The 21,036-nt window shown below is 39.5% G+C and overlaps 1 protein-coding gene across 3 annotated transcripts in view; it reads left to right on the top strand.

The window, feature by feature from the left end:
• The window catches only part of RNF214 (ring finger protein 214), a 47,220-nt gene extending 26,932 nt beyond the window's left edge, over nucleotides 1–20,288 (top strand). For all 3 annotated transcript variants that reach the window (XM_027036610.2, XM_053204062.1, XM_027036609.2), the window contains exons 7-15: nucleotides 15,478–15,574; nucleotides 16,113–16,201; nucleotides 16,803–16,893; nucleotides 17,094–17,192; nucleotides 17,415–17,791; nucleotides 17,921–18,053; nucleotides 18,268–18,372; nucleotides 18,661–18,756; nucleotides 19,656–20,288. In XM_027036610.2, the coding sequence (XP_026892411.1) occupies nucleotides 15,478–15,574; nucleotides 16,113–16,201; nucleotides 16,803–16,893; nucleotides 17,094–17,192; nucleotides 17,415–17,791; nucleotides 17,921–18,053; nucleotides 18,268–18,372; nucleotides 18,661–18,756; nucleotides 19,656–19,721 (1,153 nt within the window). In that variant the 3' untranslated portion in view covers nucleotides 19,722–20,288. The remainder of the gene's footprint in view (nucleotides 1–15,477; nucleotides 15,575–16,112; nucleotides 16,202–16,802; nucleotides 16,894–17,093; nucleotides 17,193–17,414; nucleotides 17,792–17,920; nucleotides 18,054–18,267; nucleotides 18,373–18,660; nucleotides 18,757–19,655) is intronic.
• Nucleotides 20,289–21,036: the final 748 nt, after the last annotated feature.

The raw sequence follows: 21,036 nt of genomic DNA, 5'->3' as shown, positions 1-21,036 counted from the left end.
CTTCTGTTTCTGATTTTCTGAGAGTTCTTAACATGGTTGGATGCTTAGTTTTGTCAAATACTTTTTCTGCATCTATTAAAATTATCAAATAGTTTTTCCCCTTTATTCTGTTAATAAGGTGAATTACATTGATTTTTTTTTTTTTTCAAGTGTTAAACCAGTCATCATCCTTGGCATAAATTCACTTGGACAAAATACATTTTTGTTTTTATATATTGCTGGATTTGACTTGCTATTATTTTTTAGGGATATTTGTGTCTATACTTACTGAAGAACATTGATCTATATTATTTTGATTTTTAAAAATTTAGTTACATTGATTGCTGAGGGAGTAAAGTTAAAATGTTTATGGTTATAGACTTCCCTCTTTTTCCTTGTAATTCTGTGAAGTTTTCTTTCTTATCCTTTGAGGCTATATTGTTAGATATATATACATTTATGGTTATTATATATTCTTGACAAATAGGCTATGTTATCATTATGAAATGTTTCTCTTTGTCATATTCTTTATGTTAAAGTTTACTTTATGTGATATAAATACTACAGTCTCATGTTTATGTTTTATATGGTGTATATTTTTCCATCATTTATCTTTAGCTTATCTACATTTTTATGTGTCCTGTAGACAGCATATAATTGAATCTTTCTTTTTGATCTCTTCTGACAAGCTGCCTTTTAAATAAAGGCTTTAGTCAGTTTATATTTAATGTAATTATTGATATGGTTGAATTTAGGTCTACTCTTTTACTATGTAAATCGAATATTAATTCTTGAGTATTCTTTAGAGTTTGATTTTAATTTGGCCTTTCCTTTCCCAAATACACATCTGTTACATTATTCACTGACAGTATTCATTATAAAGAAAAACTACATACCTGCTACTTATGTTGTATTAGAAAGACTTGTATTTTTCTCAGATAAGGTATTTGAAAAATTTTCAGAGTCTTAATTGTAGAAACTTAGAATTTTTGTCCCTTAGATTTTTAAATAATTAAAAAATTTTAGATATAATATACGTTAATAAAAGGCACTTTAAATTGCACATAGATGAATTTTTACAAATTAATCACACATGTAAACACTAACATGATCAAAGTATAGCACATACCCATTACCCTAAAATGTTCTGTGTTCCTTCTCAATGACTGTCCTTACTTCCACTCAGTTCCCAGGTAAACACTGATCTGCCTTCTGTCACTGTAGATTACACTTATTTTTTCTAGAGATTTGTATCTAACTTCTTTCACTCAGCATATTTTAAGGATTTATCCATGATATTGTCATGGATGTGAAGTATGTCAATAGTTTATTTCTTTTTTTTTTTTTAAGATTTTCTTTTTGAAAGCAGTTTTAGGTTTACAACAAAATTGAGAGGGAAGGATGGAGATTTTCCATGTGCCCCCTTCCCCCACACATGCATAGCCTCCCATTATCAACATCCTTCACCAGAATGGGACATTTTTTTTTTTTTTTTTAACCAAGGGTGAACCTATCCAAATTCCATAGTTCACTTGAGGGTTCACTCTTGGTGTTGTACATTCTTGGTGTTGCACATTCTGTGGGTTTAGACAAATGTATAATGACATATATCCATCATTATAATATCACACAGAGTATTTTTCACTGCCCTAAAAATCCTCTTGCTCTATTTAGTCATCTCTTTTCTCACACCTCCCCCACCAACAACCACTGATCTTTTTACTGTCTCCATAATTTTGCCTTTTCGAGAATGTTATATAGTTGGAATCATACAGTATGTAGTTAAGATTGGCTTATTTCACTTAGTGTTATGTATTTGAGGTTCCTCCATGTCTTTCATGACTTGATTGATAGCTCTTTTCTTTTTGGTGCTGAGTACTATTCCATTGTCAGGATGTTCCACAGCTTTTTGATCCATTCATCTTCTGATGGCCATGTTGATTGCTTCCAGTTTTTGGCAGTTATGAGTAAACATAATCATGCTGCTATAAACATCCATGTGTGGTTTTTATGTAGACCTAAGTTTTCAACTTCTTTCTGTAAATATCAGGGAGTGCAGTTGTTGGATCATATAGGAAGAGAATGATTAGTTTTGTAAGATACCGCCAAACTGTCTTCCCAAGTGACTGCACCATTTTGCATTGCCATCAGCAGTGTGTGAGGGTTAGCTCACGTCCTTGTCAGCATTTGGTGCTGTCAGTTTGGACCATTCTAATAGGTCTGTGTTGATAGCTCATTGCTGTTTTAATTTGCGTTTTTCTGATGACAACTGCTGTGAAGCGCCTTTTCATATGCTTATTTCCCCTGTGTGTCTTCTTCGGTGAGGTGTCAGTTGAGGACTTGGGCTGATTTTTTAAAATCAGGTTGTTGGCTGTTGTTGAGTTTTAAGAGTCCTTTGTGTGCTTAACAGTCCTTAATCAGATGTGCATATTCTCCCAGTCTGTGGTTTGTCTTCTAATCCTTTTGATACTATCCTTTACAGAATAGAAGTTTTCAATTTTAATGAAGTCGCTTTATCAGTTATTTCTTTCATGAATTATGTCTGTTTTGTATCTAAAAAGGCATCACCATACCTAAGTTCAGCTAGAGTTTCTTTCATGTTATCATCTAGAAGTTTTATAGTTTTGTATTTTACATGTAGGTCTCTGATCTATTTTGAGTTAATTTCTGTTAAAAGTGTAAGGTCTGTGTTTAGATTCTTTTTTTTTTTTGCACGTGCATATCCAGTTGTTCTAGCACTATTTGTTGAAGAATCTCTTTGCTTTATTTTATTGCCTTCACTCCTTTGTCAAAGACTAGTTGGCTATATTTATGAGGGTCTGAAATAGGCTCTTTGTTCTGTTTTATTGATCTGTTTGTTCTTTTGCCACAACCACACTGTTTTGTTTACTGTAGCTTTATAAGTACAGTATCATCAGTCCTCCAACTTTGTTCTTTTCTTTCAGTACTGTGATGGCTAATCTGAGTCTTTTGCCTTCCATATAAACTTTAGAATCAGTTTGTTGACATCCATAAAATAAATTGCTGGGATTTGGATTGAGATTGCATTGGATTTATAGATCAAGTTGAGAAGAACGGACATCTTGACAATGTTGAGTCTTCCTATCTATGAACGTGGAATAGCTCTCCATTTGTTTAGTTCATTTTCCATTTCATTCATCAGAGTTTTATAGTTTTCCTCATACAGATCTTATATATATTTTGTTGGATTTACACCTAAGTATGTCATTTTGAGGGGTGCTAATGAAATGGTATTCTGTTTTTAATTTAAAATTCTACTTACTCATTGTTGGTATATAGGAAAGTAATTGGCCTTGTATCCTTCAACCTTACTTAAACTCTTATTCATTCAAGGAGGGTTTTTTTATTGCTTCTTTCCAATTTTCTCCATAGGTATTCATGTCATCTGCAAAGAAAGATATTTTTGTTTTCCTTTCCAATCTGTATACCTTTGATTTCCTTTTCTTTCCTTATTGCATTCTTCCAGTATGATATTGATGAGTGGTAAGAAGGACATCCTGATCTTAGTGGGAAAGCTTCAAATTTCTTACCATTAAGTATGATGTTAGCTATAGGTTTTTTGTAGGTAGTCTATCAAGTTGAGAAAGTTCCCCTCTATTTCTAGTTTACTGAGAGTTTTTTTTAATATGTATTTTTTAAATATTTATTTTTGAGAGAGAGAAACAGAGTGCAAGTTGGGGAAGATCAGAGAGAGAGAGGGAGATGCAGAATCCGAAGCAGGCTCCAGGTTCTGAACTGTGAGCACAAAGCCTGACGTGGGGCTTGAACTCATGAGATGTCGGATCATGACCCAAGCTGTAGTCAGACGCTTAACCAACTGAGCCACCCAGGCGCCCCTACTGAGAGGTTTTTTCATGAATGTTGGATTTTGTCAAATGCTTTTTTTTGATAGGATCTGTAATTTTTCTTTTTTAGTCTTTTGATGTGATGGATTACATTAACCGGCTTTTGAATGTTGAACTAGTTTTGTATACACAGGATAAAGTCCACTAGGTCATGGTGTAAATTCTTTTTATATTTGTTTAGATCTGATCTGCTAAAATTTTGTTGAGGATTTTTGCATCTTATGTTCATGAGAGATACTGGTTTGTAGTTTTCTACAAAAAGTTTTTGTAGAAAAAGTTTTCCTTTTGTAGAAAGGTTTTTCTACAAAAAGTTTTTTTTTTTAATGTTTCTTTATTTTTGAGAGAGAGCGCAAGTGGGGGAGGGGCAGAGAGAGAGAGGGAGACAGAGGATCTGAAGTGGGCTCTGCCGCTGACAGCAGCAACCCTGATGCGGGCTCAGACTCAAGAACTATCAGATCATGACCTGAACCGAAGTCAGATGCTCCATCGACTGAGCCACCCAGGTGCCCCATGTAGTTTTCTTTCCTTCCCCTGTCTTTGTGTGATTTTGGTATTAGGATAATATTGGCCTCATAGAACGAGCTGGGAAGTATTCTCTCTTTTCTGTCTTTTCAAGGAGATTATAGGGAATTAGTACAGGTTTTTTCCTTTCCTTTCCTTTCCTTTCCTTTCCTTTCCTTTCCTTTCCTTTCCTTCCCTTCCTTCCCTTCCCTTCCCTTCCCTTCCCTTCCCTTCCCTTTTTCCTTTTTCCTTTTTCCTTTTTCCTTTTTCCTTTTTCCTTTTTCCTTTCCGTTTTGTTTTCTCTTCAGTAAACTCTACACTCACCATAGGGCTAAACTCACAACCCTGAGATCAAGAGTTGCATGCTCCACCGACCAAGCCAGCCAGGCACCCCTGTATGGTTTTTCTTAAATGTTTGCTAGTATTTACCAGTGATCCCTTTGGGCCTGGTGCTTTTTGTTTTGGAAGGTTATTAATTATTGACTCTTTAATAGATATTCCTTTTTAATGTTGAGTTGTGGTCCATTGTGTGAATATTAAAAACAATTTTTTTTAATATTCATTTTTGACAGTGAGAGAGATAGAGTGTGAACAGGGGAGGGGCAGAGAGAAAGGGAGACACAGAATCTGAAGCAGGCTCCAGGCTCTGAGCTGTCAGCACAAAGCCTGATGTGGGGCTCGGACTCATGGACCGTGAGATCATGACCTGAGCTGAAGTCAGACGCTTAACCGACTGAGCCACCCAGGTGCCCCTACTGTGTGAATGTTATACAATTTTGTCTGTGCAGTTGTTCTAATATAAACTGGCTGCCCTTCTTTCTGGTGAGAAGTCAGTGACTGTTCAAGTGTTGTTTCCTTCGGTGTATTGTCTCATTTTTTTCTATAGCTTCTTTCACGTTTTTCTCTTTGGTTTTCAGCAGTGTGACTTTGATCTGCCCGGGTGTAATTTTCTTCATATTTTTCCTGTTTAGGGTTTTTTTTGAGCTTCTTAATCTGTAAAGTTATGTCTTTTGCCAAATTCTGTGAAATTTTCTGATATAATTTGTATATATTTTTTCTGTCCCATTCCCTCCTTTCTTTCTGGGACTCTGCTTTCACATATGTTAAACCTTTTGATATTGTCCTACCGCTCATGGAGGCTCTGTTCTTTTCTTTCCAATCTTTTTCACTCTGTTCCTCATATTGATATATCTTTAAGTTCATTTATTCTTTCTTGTATCATTTCCATTCTGTTGTTAAGCCCAGGCAGTGAATTTCATATTTCCAGTATTGTATTTTTCAGAGTTCTGTCATTTCAGTTTATCTCTTTTTTATAGTTTCTGTTTCTCTGCTGAAAATTCTTATTTGTTCACTCCTTGAGAGCATATTTTTTATGTCCTTTTTCATGGTTAAAGTAGATGCTTTGAAACTCTGGCCTGCTGGGGAACCTGGGTGGCTCAGTTGGTTACGCGTCCGACTCTTGATTTCAGCTCAGGTTCTGATCTCATGGTTCATGGGTTCAAGCTCCATGTCCACTGCACTGTCAGTGCAGAGCCTAATTGGTATTCTGTCTTTCTCTCTGCCCCTCCCTGACTTGCTCTCTGTGTCTCTCATAATATAAATAAAATAACTTTAAAAAATGAAGTAAAATAAAATTCTTGCCTGCTAATTCCAGCATCTTGGTGACCCTGAAGTTTCTGTTCATTGAGTTTTCTTTTTTGTCAACCAGGAGTTGGAATCAGAAAAATTGTCCTAAATAAAAAACCAGCATAAAAGTTACACACTTTATGATTCTATACATGAACTTCTAGGAATGACAAACCAATAGTGAGAGAAAGTAGATCAGTTATTGTCAGTGGGTCAGGGTAGAGGGAAGAGATTGATTGCCATATCGTGTTCAGGGTGTGCAGACCATATAGTCTCTGTTGCATGTACTCAACTCTGTTGTTGTAGCATGAAAGCAGCCATGGACAATATGTAAATAAAATGAGCATGACTATGTTACCCCCCCAAAACTTGATTTATAAAAATAGCCAGCAGCCTGAATTTGACCCACAGGCCATAGTTTACCAACTCCTGCTCTTGACTGTGGATCATATTTCCTGTTTCTTTGTATGTTGGTAATTTATGGTTAAATCCTGAGTATTGTGAATAGTATATTGTAGAGACTCTGGATTTTGATATATTTCTCCAAAAAGTCTTGATTTTTTTTTCCATTTTTAAGTCATTATTATTTTTTTTAACTTGTTTCATTTTTTATTTTTTTTAAATTTACATCCAAAATAGCATATAGTGCAGCAGTGATTTCAGAAGTAGATTCCTTAATGCCCTTTACCCATTTAACCCATCCCTCTCCCACAACCCCTCCCGTAACTCTCAGTTTGTTCTCTATATTTATGAGTCTCTTCTGTTTTGTCCCCCTCCCTGTTTTTATATTATTTTTGTTTCCCTTCCCTTATGTTCATCTGTTTTGTCTCTTCAAGTCCTCATATAAGTGAAGTCATATGATTTTTGTCTTTCTCTGACTAATTAGTGTAATACCCTCCAGTTCCATCCACGTCGTCGCAAATGGAAAGATTTCATTCTTTTTGATTGCCGAGTAATACTCCATTTTGTGTGTGTGTGTGTGTGTGTGTGTGTACACACCACATCTTCTTTATCCACTCATCCATCGATGGACATTTGGGCTCTTTCCATATTTTGGCTATTGTTGATGGTGCTGCTATAAACATGGGGGTGCATGTGTCCCTTTGAAACAACACACCTGTATCCCTTGGATAAATGCCTAGTAGTGCAATTGCTGGGTCGTAGGGTAGTTCTGTTGTTAGTTTTTTGAGGAACCTCCATACTGTTTTCCAGAGTGGCTGCACCAGCTTGCATTCCCCAAAAAGTCTTGATTTAAAAAAAAAAAAAAAAAAACATTTGTCTTATTGAGCTATTTCCTTAGCTAGACTTAAACATCATACCCTTGTTTGATGTGCAGCAGCTGTGCTGTTAAATTTATTTAGCTGCAACTGGTGAATCTCTTCTGTGAGACCATGACCTGGACTGAAGTCAGATGTTTAACCAACAGAGCCACCCAGGTGCCCCATTAGATGCTAGTTCATTATCAGATGTGTGTTTTGCAGATATTTTCTCCTATTCTGTGATTTGCCTTTGCATTTTATAACAGTGTCTCTTGAAATGCAGAAATTTAAGTTTTGATGAAATCCAGTTTTCCAGTTTACTAGGTTTTTCTTTCGTGGCTCATGCATTTTGTGTCCGAAGAAATCTTAACCCAAAGCAAAAGTACATTTAATTAGAAGAATTACAATTGTTTACATTCTTGTAAGTCTCTTTAGTGGAAGAAGCTTAATTCTCCTATCTACTTCTACATTTAATCTTTTGCAGTACGTTGTGGTTTTTTTTTTTTTTTTTAAGTTTAGTTGTTATTTATTTTGAGGGGGGGAAGGGCAGAGAGAGAGAGAATTGCAAGCAGGCTCCACATTGTCAGCATGGAGCCTGTCTCAGGGCTCGATCTCACAAACTGTGAGATCATGACCTGAGCCCAGATCCAGAGTCTGACCTTAACTGACAGAGTTCTCCAGGCGCCCCTGCAGTATGTTGTTTTGATTGAAATATGTGAAGAAAATCTGGTGATACACAGATAGTTGGAAAAGGGAAGGGTGTTTTAATAGCCTTTTTTAAAGATAATTGTGGATATTTTTGATAGTACCCCAAAACTTGACTGGTATCTTAAAGGTTAGTTGAATCTGTTGGCTTAAGTTGCACTTTGAATGGAATTTTTAACTGTGTTGTGTAGGGGAGGACAAACCCTTCCTTCTACCCTGTTGGGTTTAATGTCTGAGGCCCATTTAATTGACAGAGATTAACAGGAGTAAGAAAACAACCCATAAGTACAACATGCATACACATATGGAAGAGCTCAGTGATGAGTAGCTGAAAAGGGTGGTTAGAGTTCGGGCTTATCTACCATCTTAATAGGTGAGGGGGACAGGGAGAGAGGTACTTACGGGAAAACAAGGGACTTCTTAGGAGGGTGGGGAGAAAAGACACTTATGGGACTTTTTGGAAAGATAAGTGGCTTTTCAGGAAAACAAACTTAAGCTTATGATAACAAAAGTTCGTGATAATATTTGTAGGTATGAGTGGTTTCTTTCTTCTTCAGGGCCATAAAACTCTCTTGGAGAAGGGATTTAGGGTAGTTTTTATTCATGTTCTCTCTCCTGGGAGTAAGTCTGCTCTGAAGAAGAATTTATGACATCCTTATTTCCCAGAAGTTGCTGCTTTTAGGAAGATAAGGGAAGCTCCCAGAAGGTTTTTTTTTCTGCATCTGTTGAACCTCAGATGTCTTCAGCTTCGAATAATTTTTAGGCCAGCTCTGAGGTTCTGAGTGGGTTCCATAGTTGATTTGGTAGCACAGTGCATTGATAATTTGGAAACTATTGGTTTAGAATTATTCAGACCTTCTAAGTGTTGGCACAGTTTACCGTATAGCATATGAAGAACCTCATTTGTTGATGTCACCATCGATTTCGTCAGAATAGTCTTTACCTAGTGGGAACCTTGCAAGCTCCCAGTGGCTGGTACACATTTTCCAAAGTACTAATTTTTTGCCCGAAAGCTCAAAATTGGTTGTCGGTGATAAATATTGTCAGTTGTTTCCTTTGAAATAGCAGGAGTACGCCACTCATTTTCAAGGACATGTCTGCCAGACACTCAGGTTCCAATAACCATGGTTTGTCTCTCAGTGGTTCTTGTAAGTAAAAATGGTATTTCATGAAAAAAGAGGCTAGTTCAACTCACAAGTCAAATGGTCTCACGAGTGCTTTTCCATGAGACAGCCATATACTTTGGTCTGTAGCATTTTATCAAACAGTATTTTAGAAATGTTTATTTTTAGAGGTTGAGATTTAATAAAATTATTACACTCTATGGCTTCATCACAACATCGTTAAGTAAAGCTTAAACCATAAAAATAAAAAGTCATTCAGCTTAGATTATGGGAGCATAACTTATGTTTGTTGCCAAGAATTCACATACAACATTATCTCTGATGCTTAGTTGGTGCCCGTACTAGACGAATTAAAAAATAGCAAGTCTAATTGCGTCTGTAGATTTGTCGGTTTGTAAAGCAAAATTACAATTCTTCAGATGAGATCTTAACTAAGTCTTCAAATTTGCAGCAGAATCTTTAATTTGATGAGTTACTGTATCATCAAAAAGTGACATTGCCATCGTTTATTTTGCTGACTTTTCATCCAGCAGGCATGTAGCAATGTCAGCTGGACAAGGCTGTGCTTCTCTGGTTAATGCAGTACAGTAGTTTCCCTGGCTAAGATGCTTCGGTGGCTTTTTCATTTCTGGTTTGAAAGCCTTTAATGAGATTTTTATGAATTTTAAAGACTTCATCACATCTGCTTTTAAAATAGTCCCTTTTTCTTTAAAGTCTGAATGATCTCAAAATGTCACTATAACTTAACTGGCACAATATAATTAGAAAATGTTCTGTGGCTTAAGATACAGTAAAGTAAATTGTGAGCGTCTATAAAGTCAAGGGAAAGATGGCTTTTGTCGTACTTTGGTTTCTTATTTATAATTTTGCCCAATTTCTTTGGAGTAGATTCTTTCCATGAGTCAGAAAACTGTAGGTCACTGCATCCTTTTTAGGATCTGTGAGATGTATACATTGCAGCTATGGGTTGAGAAAATGAGTCTTCTCGTCTCCCTTTTTTGAGCCAGTGATTCATTTTTCAATGTAAGAGGAAAGTACAGATAAATTTCCTTTTATTTTAGAAAAAGTTAAATTGTAAAGTAATACATTTTAGATAGAACTTAAAAATGAGAACATTTTCAGGACATCTGGGTGGCTGAGTCAGTTAAGCGTCTGACTTCAGCTCAGGTCACGATCTCGTGGTTTGTGGGTTCGAGACCTGCACTGGCTCTGTGCTGACAGCTCAGAGCCTGGAGTCTGCTTCAGATTCTGTGTTTCCCTCGTTCTCTCTGCCCCTCTCCCAGTCGCATACATGCTCTCTCTCTCTCTCAAAAATAAACATTAAGAAAAATTTTTTTCATTTAATGAGAAATTTTTTAAAAATTAAAAGAAATTATTGTAAACAAAATGATAAGTTCTTGTTTCTACCTAGATGCCTGCAGAACTTGGAAATTTTACAGTGATTATTTATTGGACAATAATGAGATTATAAAGATTATAGCAAGTATAAAGATAGCTATAAAAGCACAACAGAAGTACTGAGAAGGGAAAAAAAATTGAGAGCTTAAATTATGCCTTCAACCTACTATTTTAAGACATGTTAGAAAACATAAGAATACAGAAGCATATATTCCATTAGCCATCAGTGATGATACTATCATGTGTTGTGTAGCCTAGGTCAGGAAAATCCGTTGTAGACTCATGAGGGGATGAGATTGACAAAGGCAAGTAATTTTAGTGTTACTCTGAAATTCGTTTTTGCTTCATAGACCAGGCCCTCAAAGGTTTTGGGGACTGTGGACTATGTTTTGCAAACTGCTGTTCTAGATTATTTCTTCTATATCTAGGGCTTCCGCTACTGTCTTTATGGTTGTGACCTTGATCTGTACCCCTTGCCCAGACTACACCCCTGAACGTTAGACTCCTGCATCCACTGCCTGCAACTTTCTGGACCACTTCTCAGCTGAATGCTCTCTTACTCTTTGGCCTTTGCACATACTGTTTGTTCTGGCCAGAATTTCTTTGCTCCTTTTGTTCACCTGGCAGACTCTTGGATTGCGAGTTTCTTGGGGCAGGAACTGGGCATCTTTATATTCCCAGGGTTTAGCATGGTGCCTAGCACACTGTGCTGCTCAGTAGATTTCTTGAATTTTGTTGAATCAAGGAAGAATTCTAGTCTCATAAACAGTACATTCACAATTGAAGCCTGGGGTAAATATTGCTGCTTATGTCTGATCTCATTCATTCTGGAGTGGTTAGTTAGTGTTAGTGTCCGTTTCGGAGTAAAAGATTTTAGATTTTATAACCTCTACCCCCACTTCAGGAGAGCCAACCCCTTCATTCAACAGTTTTTGTTTTGTTTCCTTTTGCCTTGCCTCGAGTATAATATATTCTGAAAGGAAGACATTTGGGCTGAGGACCCATCTTAATTTTTAGCTCTGTGTCTGACTGTTGAGAGGATTTCACAAGACACTTATCATCTGCTTCTCTCCATTAAAATCACTGAATTCCACCACGCCTTGTGGTGGAAAATTCATATGCATATATTTTCGTTTCTCTGAAGGAGGACGTTCTACCATCCAAATGAGATAACTAACATTAAGTTCTTCCTATATGCCAGAGACTGTTCTATGTGTTTTACATATGTTAACTCATAATATACATAACAGCTCTGTGAGAGGTAGACTCTCGATATCCCTATTTTATGTTAGGGTAAGTAACTTGCCAGAGGGTCACATAGATAGTAATAGGGCCTGGATTTGAACTCAGAGCTTAGTTTTTGGCTCCAGAGGCCATGCTTTTAACTACTCTGAGTAGCTGCCTCTTCAATCTAGGTACATTATTTTTATCATTAACCTTTGTTAGTATACATGCACAGATGCTTATAATAGTATTTATAATTGTCAAATTGAAAATAACTTAATACCTAAATAGATAATGGTATGTATGTACAGTGGATAGTTATTTAAAAATTCACATTTTGGGGGCACCTGGGTGGCTCAGTCAGTTAAGTGTCCTACTTCAGCTCAGGTCATGATCTCACAGTCTGTGGGTTCGAGCCCCGCATCAGGCTCTGTGCTGACAGCTCAGAGCCTGGAGCCTGCTTTGGATTCTATGTCTCCCTCTTTCTCTGACCCTGCCCCTGCTCACACTCTGTCTCTCTCTCTCAAAAATAAATAAACACTAAAAAAATTTTTTTAATAAAAATAAAAATTCAGGGGCGCCTGGGTGGCTTAGTTGGTTAAGCGGCCGACTTCAGTTCAGGTCATGATCTCGTGGTCCGTGAGTTCAAGCCCTGCGTCGGGCTCTGTGCTGACAGCTCAGAGCCTGGAGCCTGTTTCAGATTCTGTGTCTCCCTCTCTCTGACCCTCCCCCATTCATGCTCTGTCTCTCTCTGTCTCAAAAATAAATAAATGTTAAAAAAAAAAATTAAAAAAAATAAAAATTCACATTTTTGAAGAATACTTAATGATATGTAAAAATACTATAGGTTAAAAAAGTAAGACAAAGGTCACAGTTTCTGTTTGAAAGTACACATAATGGATTTATATGTTACATATGTATACATAAATATACAAATATTTAAAAGACTGGAGAGAAGTATAATAATGATTTTTTTGTGAGTATTGCAATTGTGAGAAATTGAATTAAAAAAATACTTTAGGGGTGCCTGGCTGGCTAAGTCAGAAGAGCATGCAGCTCTTGATCTTGGGGTCATGAGTTCGAGCCCCACAGTAGAGATTAAATAAATAAACTTAAAAAAAGAAAACTTTATTAAAAAAACTTTTTTTAATGTTTATTTATTCTTGGAGAGAGAGAGAGAGACAGAGCACAAGCAGGAGGGAGACACAGAATCCAAAGCAGGCTCCAGGCTCTGAGCTGTCAGCACAGAGCCTGACGTGGGGCTCGAACCCACAAAGCGCGAGATCATGACCTGAGCCAAAGTCGGATGCTCAACCGACTGAGCCACCCAGGTACCGCCCCCCCCCCAAAAAACTTTAAAAATAACATTTTTGTTGGGGGGTGCCTGGGTGGCTCAGTTGGTTAAGTGTCCGATTCTTGGATTTGGCTCGGGCCATGATCTCGCAGTTTCATGGGTTCGAGCCCTGCATCAGGCTCTGCTGGCAGCAAAGCCTGCTTGGGGTTTTCTGTCTCCCTCTCTGTGCCCCTTCCCTACTCGTCCTGTCTTTGTTTCTCTCAAATAAATGAATGAACTTTAAAAAAAAAATAACATTTTTTGGATACTTCACGTGTGCTGGGTAGCATATTAAATTCTTCATGTGTGTTTTCTCAGCAAATTCTCCCATCAGTCCCATGATGTAGGGATTACTCATTTTTCAGATGACGAAACTGAATCCTAGGACAATTAAGTAACTTGTCTAGGGTCATACAACCAATAACTAAAGGAGTTGGAGCCTCTATATGAGACTCTTTTATATTCTCTAAAGTTTTTATAATTTGTATTATTTGCATGATCAAAAATAAAGTTAATTTTAAAAAGTATGCAAAAATTGGGAACTACAAGTCAGACTTACACAGTCTGCTATTTACTTATTTGAACCATTGATTCCCTGAACTAGCTATGCAAAATAACAGAAGTATGGGACTAGAAAGAAATTAGACCAGGAATTAGAAAAGTTAAAATAGACTCACTGGTTTCTCTTGTACCAAGGATTTTTATGACCATCTACTATGGGGAACGGATTCTTTTTCTAGGGTGGATTACAGATCTGCTTCATATGTTAGAGGCTAGTTACCATTTGATGAAGTTGAGCACTTTTGACTGTTTAAAAATTCTTTGACCATTTTTGTGGTGATGGTTAGTAGTTCCTTTTGTCTTGTTGGATCCTGGTGAGGTAGATGTGGCCATTGCCCCACAGGAGAAGATTTTTGTGTGTGAATCTGTGGAATGTCCGCATGGACTTGGTAGAAGGATTTTTCTTATATAAATGTGTACCTGTGTTTGATAAATGTGTTTAATGAAAGAGACACTCAGTGACCATCTGTAATCTTCAAGAATACCATCAATCACAGAGGCAGCTGTCATGTTTTTCTACATGTTATCCCATTGTCAGGGAGTGACCAGAAAAGCTAAATGGATCATTGATTGACCCCGTGGCATAGTTCACGTGTTCTTACGGTTAGAGAATTCTGACTCCTCGTGTGTATTTTACTTGAGGAGTATGTGTTGTAGCAGGAAAACACAACTGCCTATGAACTTCTGTCTAAAGAATTAGTAGAGAATTCCTCTTTTGGCAGGATGTTAGTTTGGGAAGGACGACACATAGAGATTAAGAAGAAAATCCCTACCTGGTCATTTCTATCTATCTGACCTTGTCAGTGGAGGGACAGACTACTGTTTGTGAATCAGTGAATGGTTGTATGTGTCACACACATACACACCCACACTTTGTCTGTGAAATGGGGAGCAGGGCTCTGTGAAGGGTCAGATGTAAGGAGAAGGCACCTCAAAAACTTGGTAAGTGGATCACTCCCTTTCCTATGTGTGAAGCTACCAAAAAAACAGAAGAGGACTAAAATTATTTATTTTACTGAAGAAAAGTGTGAACATTTTTCTTAAGATGTAACTCTTCCTGACCTTTTCTTCTTCTTCTTCTCAACTTCTAAAAATACAGTGAAAAAATTTCAACATTCCCATATTCTTTCCCACTGATCTGGATACTCCTTTGCCTTTCAGCCACAAAACTTAACTGTAGTCCAGTGTCATGTAAGGAGCTCCTCCTGCTGGCTCTGTACCTGTGGTCCTGAGTAGGGTGCTTGACCCTCCACATTCTGCAAAACCCCTCAGAACAGGCACACGGGGCAGTTGGTCACCTGACCCTGAGTGGGTATATTACATTCTAGGGATGGGGCTGGGAGGGCGATGTAAGAAGGGAGGAAACTGATGGAAATATGAAACCCTGAGATGTGAAGAGAGCATTTTTTCCTTCTGAAGAATGTTTACTATGGCTAAGAAAACAGGAAAATCGGTAAGCCGGTATCTGTATGCCTAGAAGTGATTCAGTGCTTGCTGCATTAGAAGTGGGTATTAAGCGGGACCCGTGTTTGGTCCTGCATTCATCATACGCGTACTAAAAGACAAGTTGAGAAAGAAGAGGAATGCGATATGGTTCCGAGCCCTCCTCGAACATAGAGCATTCTGCGTTCATTGGGTTTTGTCCTCGGGCACTCTTTCCTGCTCTTGGTAACATTTTTTTTTAGCAAATGGAGACATGAACATTTGTGTTTTCAAATATGGGGCCTTTATGCAGTTACAGACCACTTTAAACATTCTGCTCCTAGATCTATATTAATACTTACAGTAAGACTTCCTGTAACATACCTGCTAGATCAATTTCAGGTTTACTTTTGCCTTGATGTCCCTTAGCAATCTTGTCTTTCTCTCCTTACTCTTGTTCTTGGTTTCTTACCTTACAGAGAAGTGTGGGAAATGGAACTAGATAGACTCAAGAATCAGGATGGCGAAATAAATCGGAACATTATGGAAGAGACAGAACGGGCCTGGAAAGCAGAGGTGAGAAGAGCTCTGTGTGGAAAGCCTTGATATGAGGCTTCCAGATAATAGAACCTGTTGTCTTAGAGTACGCTATAGTACCTTATATAACATAGTATACTATATATATAATATAGTATATTTTAGTATCATATGGTATTGTACTATTATATATAGCATAGTGTAGTATTCTACCACTAAGCCATACAAGTGTTCTACCATATAGCCACTATGTAAGCATTTGGTTTCTTAAAAAAAAATTTTTTTTTACATTTATTTATTTTTGAGAAACAGAGTGAGACAAAGCGTGAGTGGGGGAGGGGCAGAGAGAAAAGGAGACACAGAATCTGAAGCAGCCTCCAGGCTCTGAGCAAGCGGTCAGCACAGAGCCTGATGTAGGGCTCGAACCCACAAACTGAGATCATGACCTGAGCCGAGTCGGATGCTCCACCGCCTGAGCCACCCAGGCGCCCCTAAGCATCTGTTTTAACTTCGTGTTTAGCTTCAGGTATATAAAATTAACAAAGTATCTGTGTGTGTATGTGTGTGGTTTCCTCAGATCTTATCACTAGAGAGTCGGAAAGAGTTGCTGGTATTGAAACTAGAAGAAGCAGAAAAAGAAGCAGAACTGCACCTCACTTACCTCAAGTAAGTACCTTCCCATTCTAGAGTCAAGGTCCTACAGTTTTGTGTTTTGTGTATGTGTGTGTGTGTTGAGCGGGGCGCAGGGGCGGGGTAGGTGGGTGGAGGGGGAGTTGTTTTGTTAGGTTTTTCAAACCCTAGGCCAGCTCATCTGGCATTTGGTCTGTCTTCGCAGGAATTTCAAGGCCATCCTTGTCTGCACACTAGTCATTGTTCAGTGATTTCTCTTCCCGTATTTTATAGCTTTGTATTTTTTATTGTATTGGTTCCGGTTGGATAAACAGTATTTTTTTATGGTGTCAAAGCATAACGGATATCTTTGGAGACTTGTTTCTCGCGCAGTCATTTCTCTTTCTGCCGTGGAATCTGGAGGGCCCTTGTGGCATTTCCAGGCAGACCAAAAACCCTCTGTGGTGGGTCCTCTTTCTTTAATAATTGGCTTAAAAAATGCTGGAGTTAGAGTGAAGCAGATGACTTAGGGCCCTGGCCGCCTCCTGCACCTGGTCTGACCTCGCCAGGCCTGTTAGCCTGACACTGTCCTGCTATCTCAGAGAGTCGGGAGCAGGGCTTTCTTCAATTCTGTAAATTCCTGTTGGTTTCTTAAAAGGTCAACCCCCCCAACACTAGAGACCGTTCGTTCCAAACAGGAGTGGGAGACAAGGCTGAATGGAGTTCGGATGATGAAAAAGAATGTTCGGGTAAGTGTTGTAATGGGTGATGGTTGAGCGAGGGAGTTCAGTCTGTGCTGATACCCTGGTGATAGGGACGGACCTTGTACGTTGTCACTTAGGGTCGGCTCTGCCCTTGCCTTTGCTCTTCTGATACTGGTTGGTGTTCTCTCTCTAGAGCCTACTCGAGTCAGCAGAAAGGATAATCCTTTCCTTTCTCTCTTTTCCAGGACCAGTTTAATAGTCATATCCAGTTGGTGAGGAACGGAGCCAAGCTGAGCAGCCTTCCTCAAATCCCGACTCCTACTTTGCCCCCACCCCCATCAGAGGTGAGAGGGCCAGCGTGGGGGAGGCTACCTTTCTGTGCTGCCGGCACAGCCAGCCTTTACTTGTTCCTTTTATGAGGAAATTGGTTTCATTACTGGTATTATAACATTGTTGTTGTTATTATCGGTATTATTTGGCATAAGAATTGCTCACTGACATCTCCAGTTTCCTAAACTTTTATTTTCTTCCTTTCTCTCTCGTCCTCTACCTCTGCCGCTCTACAGACAGACTTTATGCTTCAGGTGTTTCAACCCAATCCTTCTCTGGCTCCTCGGATGCCCTTCTCCATTGGGCAGGTCACAGTGCCCATGGTTATGCCCAGTGCAGATCCCCGCTCCTTGTCTTTCCCAATCCTAAACCCTGCCCTCTCCCAGCCCAGCCAGCCTTCCCCGCCCCTTCCTGGCTCCCATGGGAGAAATAGCCCTGGCTTGGGTTCCCTCGTTGGCCCCCACGGTCCACACATGCCCCCTGCTGCCTCCATCCCACCTCCCCCAGGCTTGGGCGGTGTTAAGGCTTCTACTGAAACTCCCCGGCCCCAACCAGTAGACAAACTGGAGAAGATCCTGGAGAAGCTACTGACTCGCTTCCCACAATGCAATAAGTAAGTGTCTTTCAGGACTGATTAAAAATTTGTAAGAGAAATGTCTGTGGGTTAAAATAGGAGAGGTTTCATGGATATTTCCCACGAGTATAGCATAGAATTTCTCTCCCTCGACATTTGGTTTCTTAGGGCCCAGATGACCAACATCCTTCAGCAAATCAAGACAGCACGGACCACCATGGCAGGCCTGACCATGGAGGAACTGATCCAGTTGGTAGCTGCACGACTGGCAGAACATGAGCGGGTGGCAGCCAGTACTCAGGTAAGAAGGGCTACTTGGGGGAGAACTCAGACCTGCTGAGATGTTAGGGAAAGGACAGATTTCAGGGAAATTGGGGGTGGCCGACAGCACTGCAGCCAGGATTATCTACTCTGGTTTCTTCCTTTGTTGGACTGGGAAATAAATGATTTCTTTTTGTTACCTGCTGGGTTGCTCAGACTCCCTCTCCTTACTCTGACGATGTTTCTGCCCACAGCCACTCGGTCGGATCCGGGCCTTGTTCCCTGCTCCATTGACCCAAATCAGTACCCCAATGTTCTTGCCTTCTGCCCAAGTTTCGTATCCTGGAAGGTCTTCACATGTAAGGCTCTTTTTCTTTGAAAACCGGGATGTGGAGGAGCTCGGGGGTGAGGAGGGAACAGGTTCACAGGTGGAGTGCGGGAAAAAACCATAATCTCAGTAGCTGGGTCATTGGCAGCCCCTGCTGAGAAAATGCAAGTACTCTGGCAACAATCTGTCTTTGAACTTTTCCTTCTTTTGGTGTGAAATCTTTTTGCGACATCGAAATAGTAGAACGGAATCATGGGCATAAAAGGCAAGGAGACCCAGAGGTTCCTCACTCTTTGGCCATCCCTCCTCTGTTCTGCAGGCTCCAGCCGCCTGTAAGCTGTGTCTCATGTGCCAGAAACTTGTCCAGCCCAATGAGCTGCATCCAATGGCGTGTTCCCATGTGCTGCACAAGGAGGTGGGTGCTATAGACCTTCTTCGTTTCTACTGTTCCTTTTCTGAATTTTTCATGAACGTGTTGCTGTGTTGATGGTCATCATTAATATCTCAGCATGAGGTTTTCCGTAAATTGTGGCTTAAGTGATCAGCAGGATTCAGAATACTGGCAGCTAGGATCTCCCAGCTTCCTGTTACCCTATTCGCTTTAGGGGACTGGATAAGCAGTTCATCCTAGAACACAGATTACTTACTGTCTTGGAACGCCGACAATAAGACATACATTTCTAAGCACTGTTTCAAATATAGCATTGTCAGGAGACTTTGCTTAGATGAGAAGAAGGGAATAGGGAACCTGAATATGAGATTAGGAAATCCATTAACAAAATAGCTTGGAGACCTGCCTGTTAGAGATTATCTTCGCAAACTGACAGGTTATTCCTATCTCGTAGTATGTTACCAGGCAGAGTTAAGTCTCTTAGCAGCAGGGATGATTGCTTCTTTACTATTTTGTTTTGTTCACTTTGATTTCCAAGAGGTAGGAACTGGATTTATATCTAAATTCTTAGTAAGGGAAAATCCTGAATAAGATTTGAGGGCAGTGGGTATTTGGAGATTGGAGCACATCTCCGCCTGAATGGATCATGAGAGGAGAAGGCCACACCAAGTATTCAACAAAAAGCAGCTTTACACTATTCTTAGCTGATTGTTAATGTTCCCTGTAAAAAGTACAGTTTCCCCCACTCTGAAGATTCTTTGGGGGAGTAAGAGCCAATGAAATAGCCCATCTGGTCCCCCACAGTAAGAGCTCTTCTGACTTAGTATGCGTTCCTTAGACCTAGTGGACCTCAGTGGTGCTCTCTCCCCTCCTTCCCTCCGTCTTTCCAGATAAACCTGAGATATGTCTTTCTTCCTTTCCAGTGTATCAAATTCTGGGCCCAGACCAACACAAATGACACTTGTCCCTTTTGTCCAACTCTTAAATGACGGACCTGACTGGGGAGGAAGAAGAGGAGAAACTGATGTGAACAGGAAGCGCGGGTTCAAGATTTCTAAAACTCTATATTTATACAGTGACCTATACTCATGCCATGTACATTTTTATTATATAGGTAATGTGTGTATAGAAAGTCTGTATTCAAATGTTCGTAAATGAAAGTATGTATATTATGCAGAAATGGTTGCCCCCCCTCCCCACCTTGCAATTCCTTTGGGGGATGCAGATTGTAGGTAAGGTGATGTTTAGTTTGCCCTTGAAATTATGATATTTTTGCCTAGGGCTGTTTTCAAGTACATTATAAAAACCATCTAGGAAGCTACTGTTGCTCTAAGGCCATCCTGCTTTGGTTTGGCTCAGCCTCTAGTTAATTTTCTTAAGGCTCATGTATGCAGATTTGAACCCTGGTGCTCACCCGCTGTCCGACCAGATGCCTTGCTTACTGAAAGCCTCCGGAAGCCTCAGTGTTGTTCTAGCCACTCTACTCCAAATGGATAAAATGAGACTGATTGAGGAAAAAAAAATGTAACCCTAATAGTTGGAATCTTCATTGACTATTTTACTGTGTTAACGCTCATTATTTGCACATAGACATTAGGTTTACAGAATATTCTGTTTTACATCAGCAAAATTCACAGTCCAAGAATAACAACATAAGTGGGTCCCATTTCACCCCTGCCCCCCGTGAACTTCTGTCCATCTGACTTCCTGGATAGTCATCTCTTTAGAAACTAGCACAGCCCACAGGTCTTTCCTGGGCCAAGCCATCCCTTGCTGCCACTGCCTTGGCTTCTGATCAAGCTGACAGAGCAACCTTGTGAAGCCCTCATCTCTTCCCCTTCACTTCTGGTCTCTAGTCAGCCAGCCCCCCTCCCCCCTGAAGGTTAAGGCAGTTGGTTCACAACCAAGTTGTTTGGTGACCTTGGGTGAGCTCCAGGCAGGCACTGGGGTGAGGAGATGTCTGTGCAAAATTGCTTGCAGAATGATCTTGGGATGCTGGATTTTAATTTCTGAAGCAAGAGAGTTACAGGGGACACGTTTCCTGTCCTGGGAAAAATGGAGGCCAGAGTGATATGAAAGGAGGTTGGATTTCAAGTTTAGAAGTCATTTTTCTATAGATAGCTATCTAGAACTAGATCATTTTTCCACCTTTGCTTATTGAGCACGTCTGGTTTTTAGGTTCATATGCCTGTGAAAGCTGTGAATCTATTAGAGCTTTGAATCTTTTCCTGTCCTTTTATCTTTACTCCTATAGGAAATGGCTTCAGCTTCCTTCTCTTTTGGAACTGAACGAGAAAAAACTAA

The sequence above is a fragment of the Acinonyx jubatus genome, chromosome D1, assembly GCF_027475565.1.
Source record: "Acinonyx jubatus isolate Ajub_Pintada_27869175 chromosome D1, VMU_Ajub_asm_v1.0, whole genome shotgun sequence".
Taxonomy (NCBI): domain Eukaryota; kingdom Metazoa; phylum Chordata; class Mammalia; order Carnivora; family Felidae; genus Acinonyx; species Acinonyx jubatus.
Note: the sequence above shows the minus strand (reverse complement) of the source record. Positions and strands in the feature narration are given on the sequence as shown.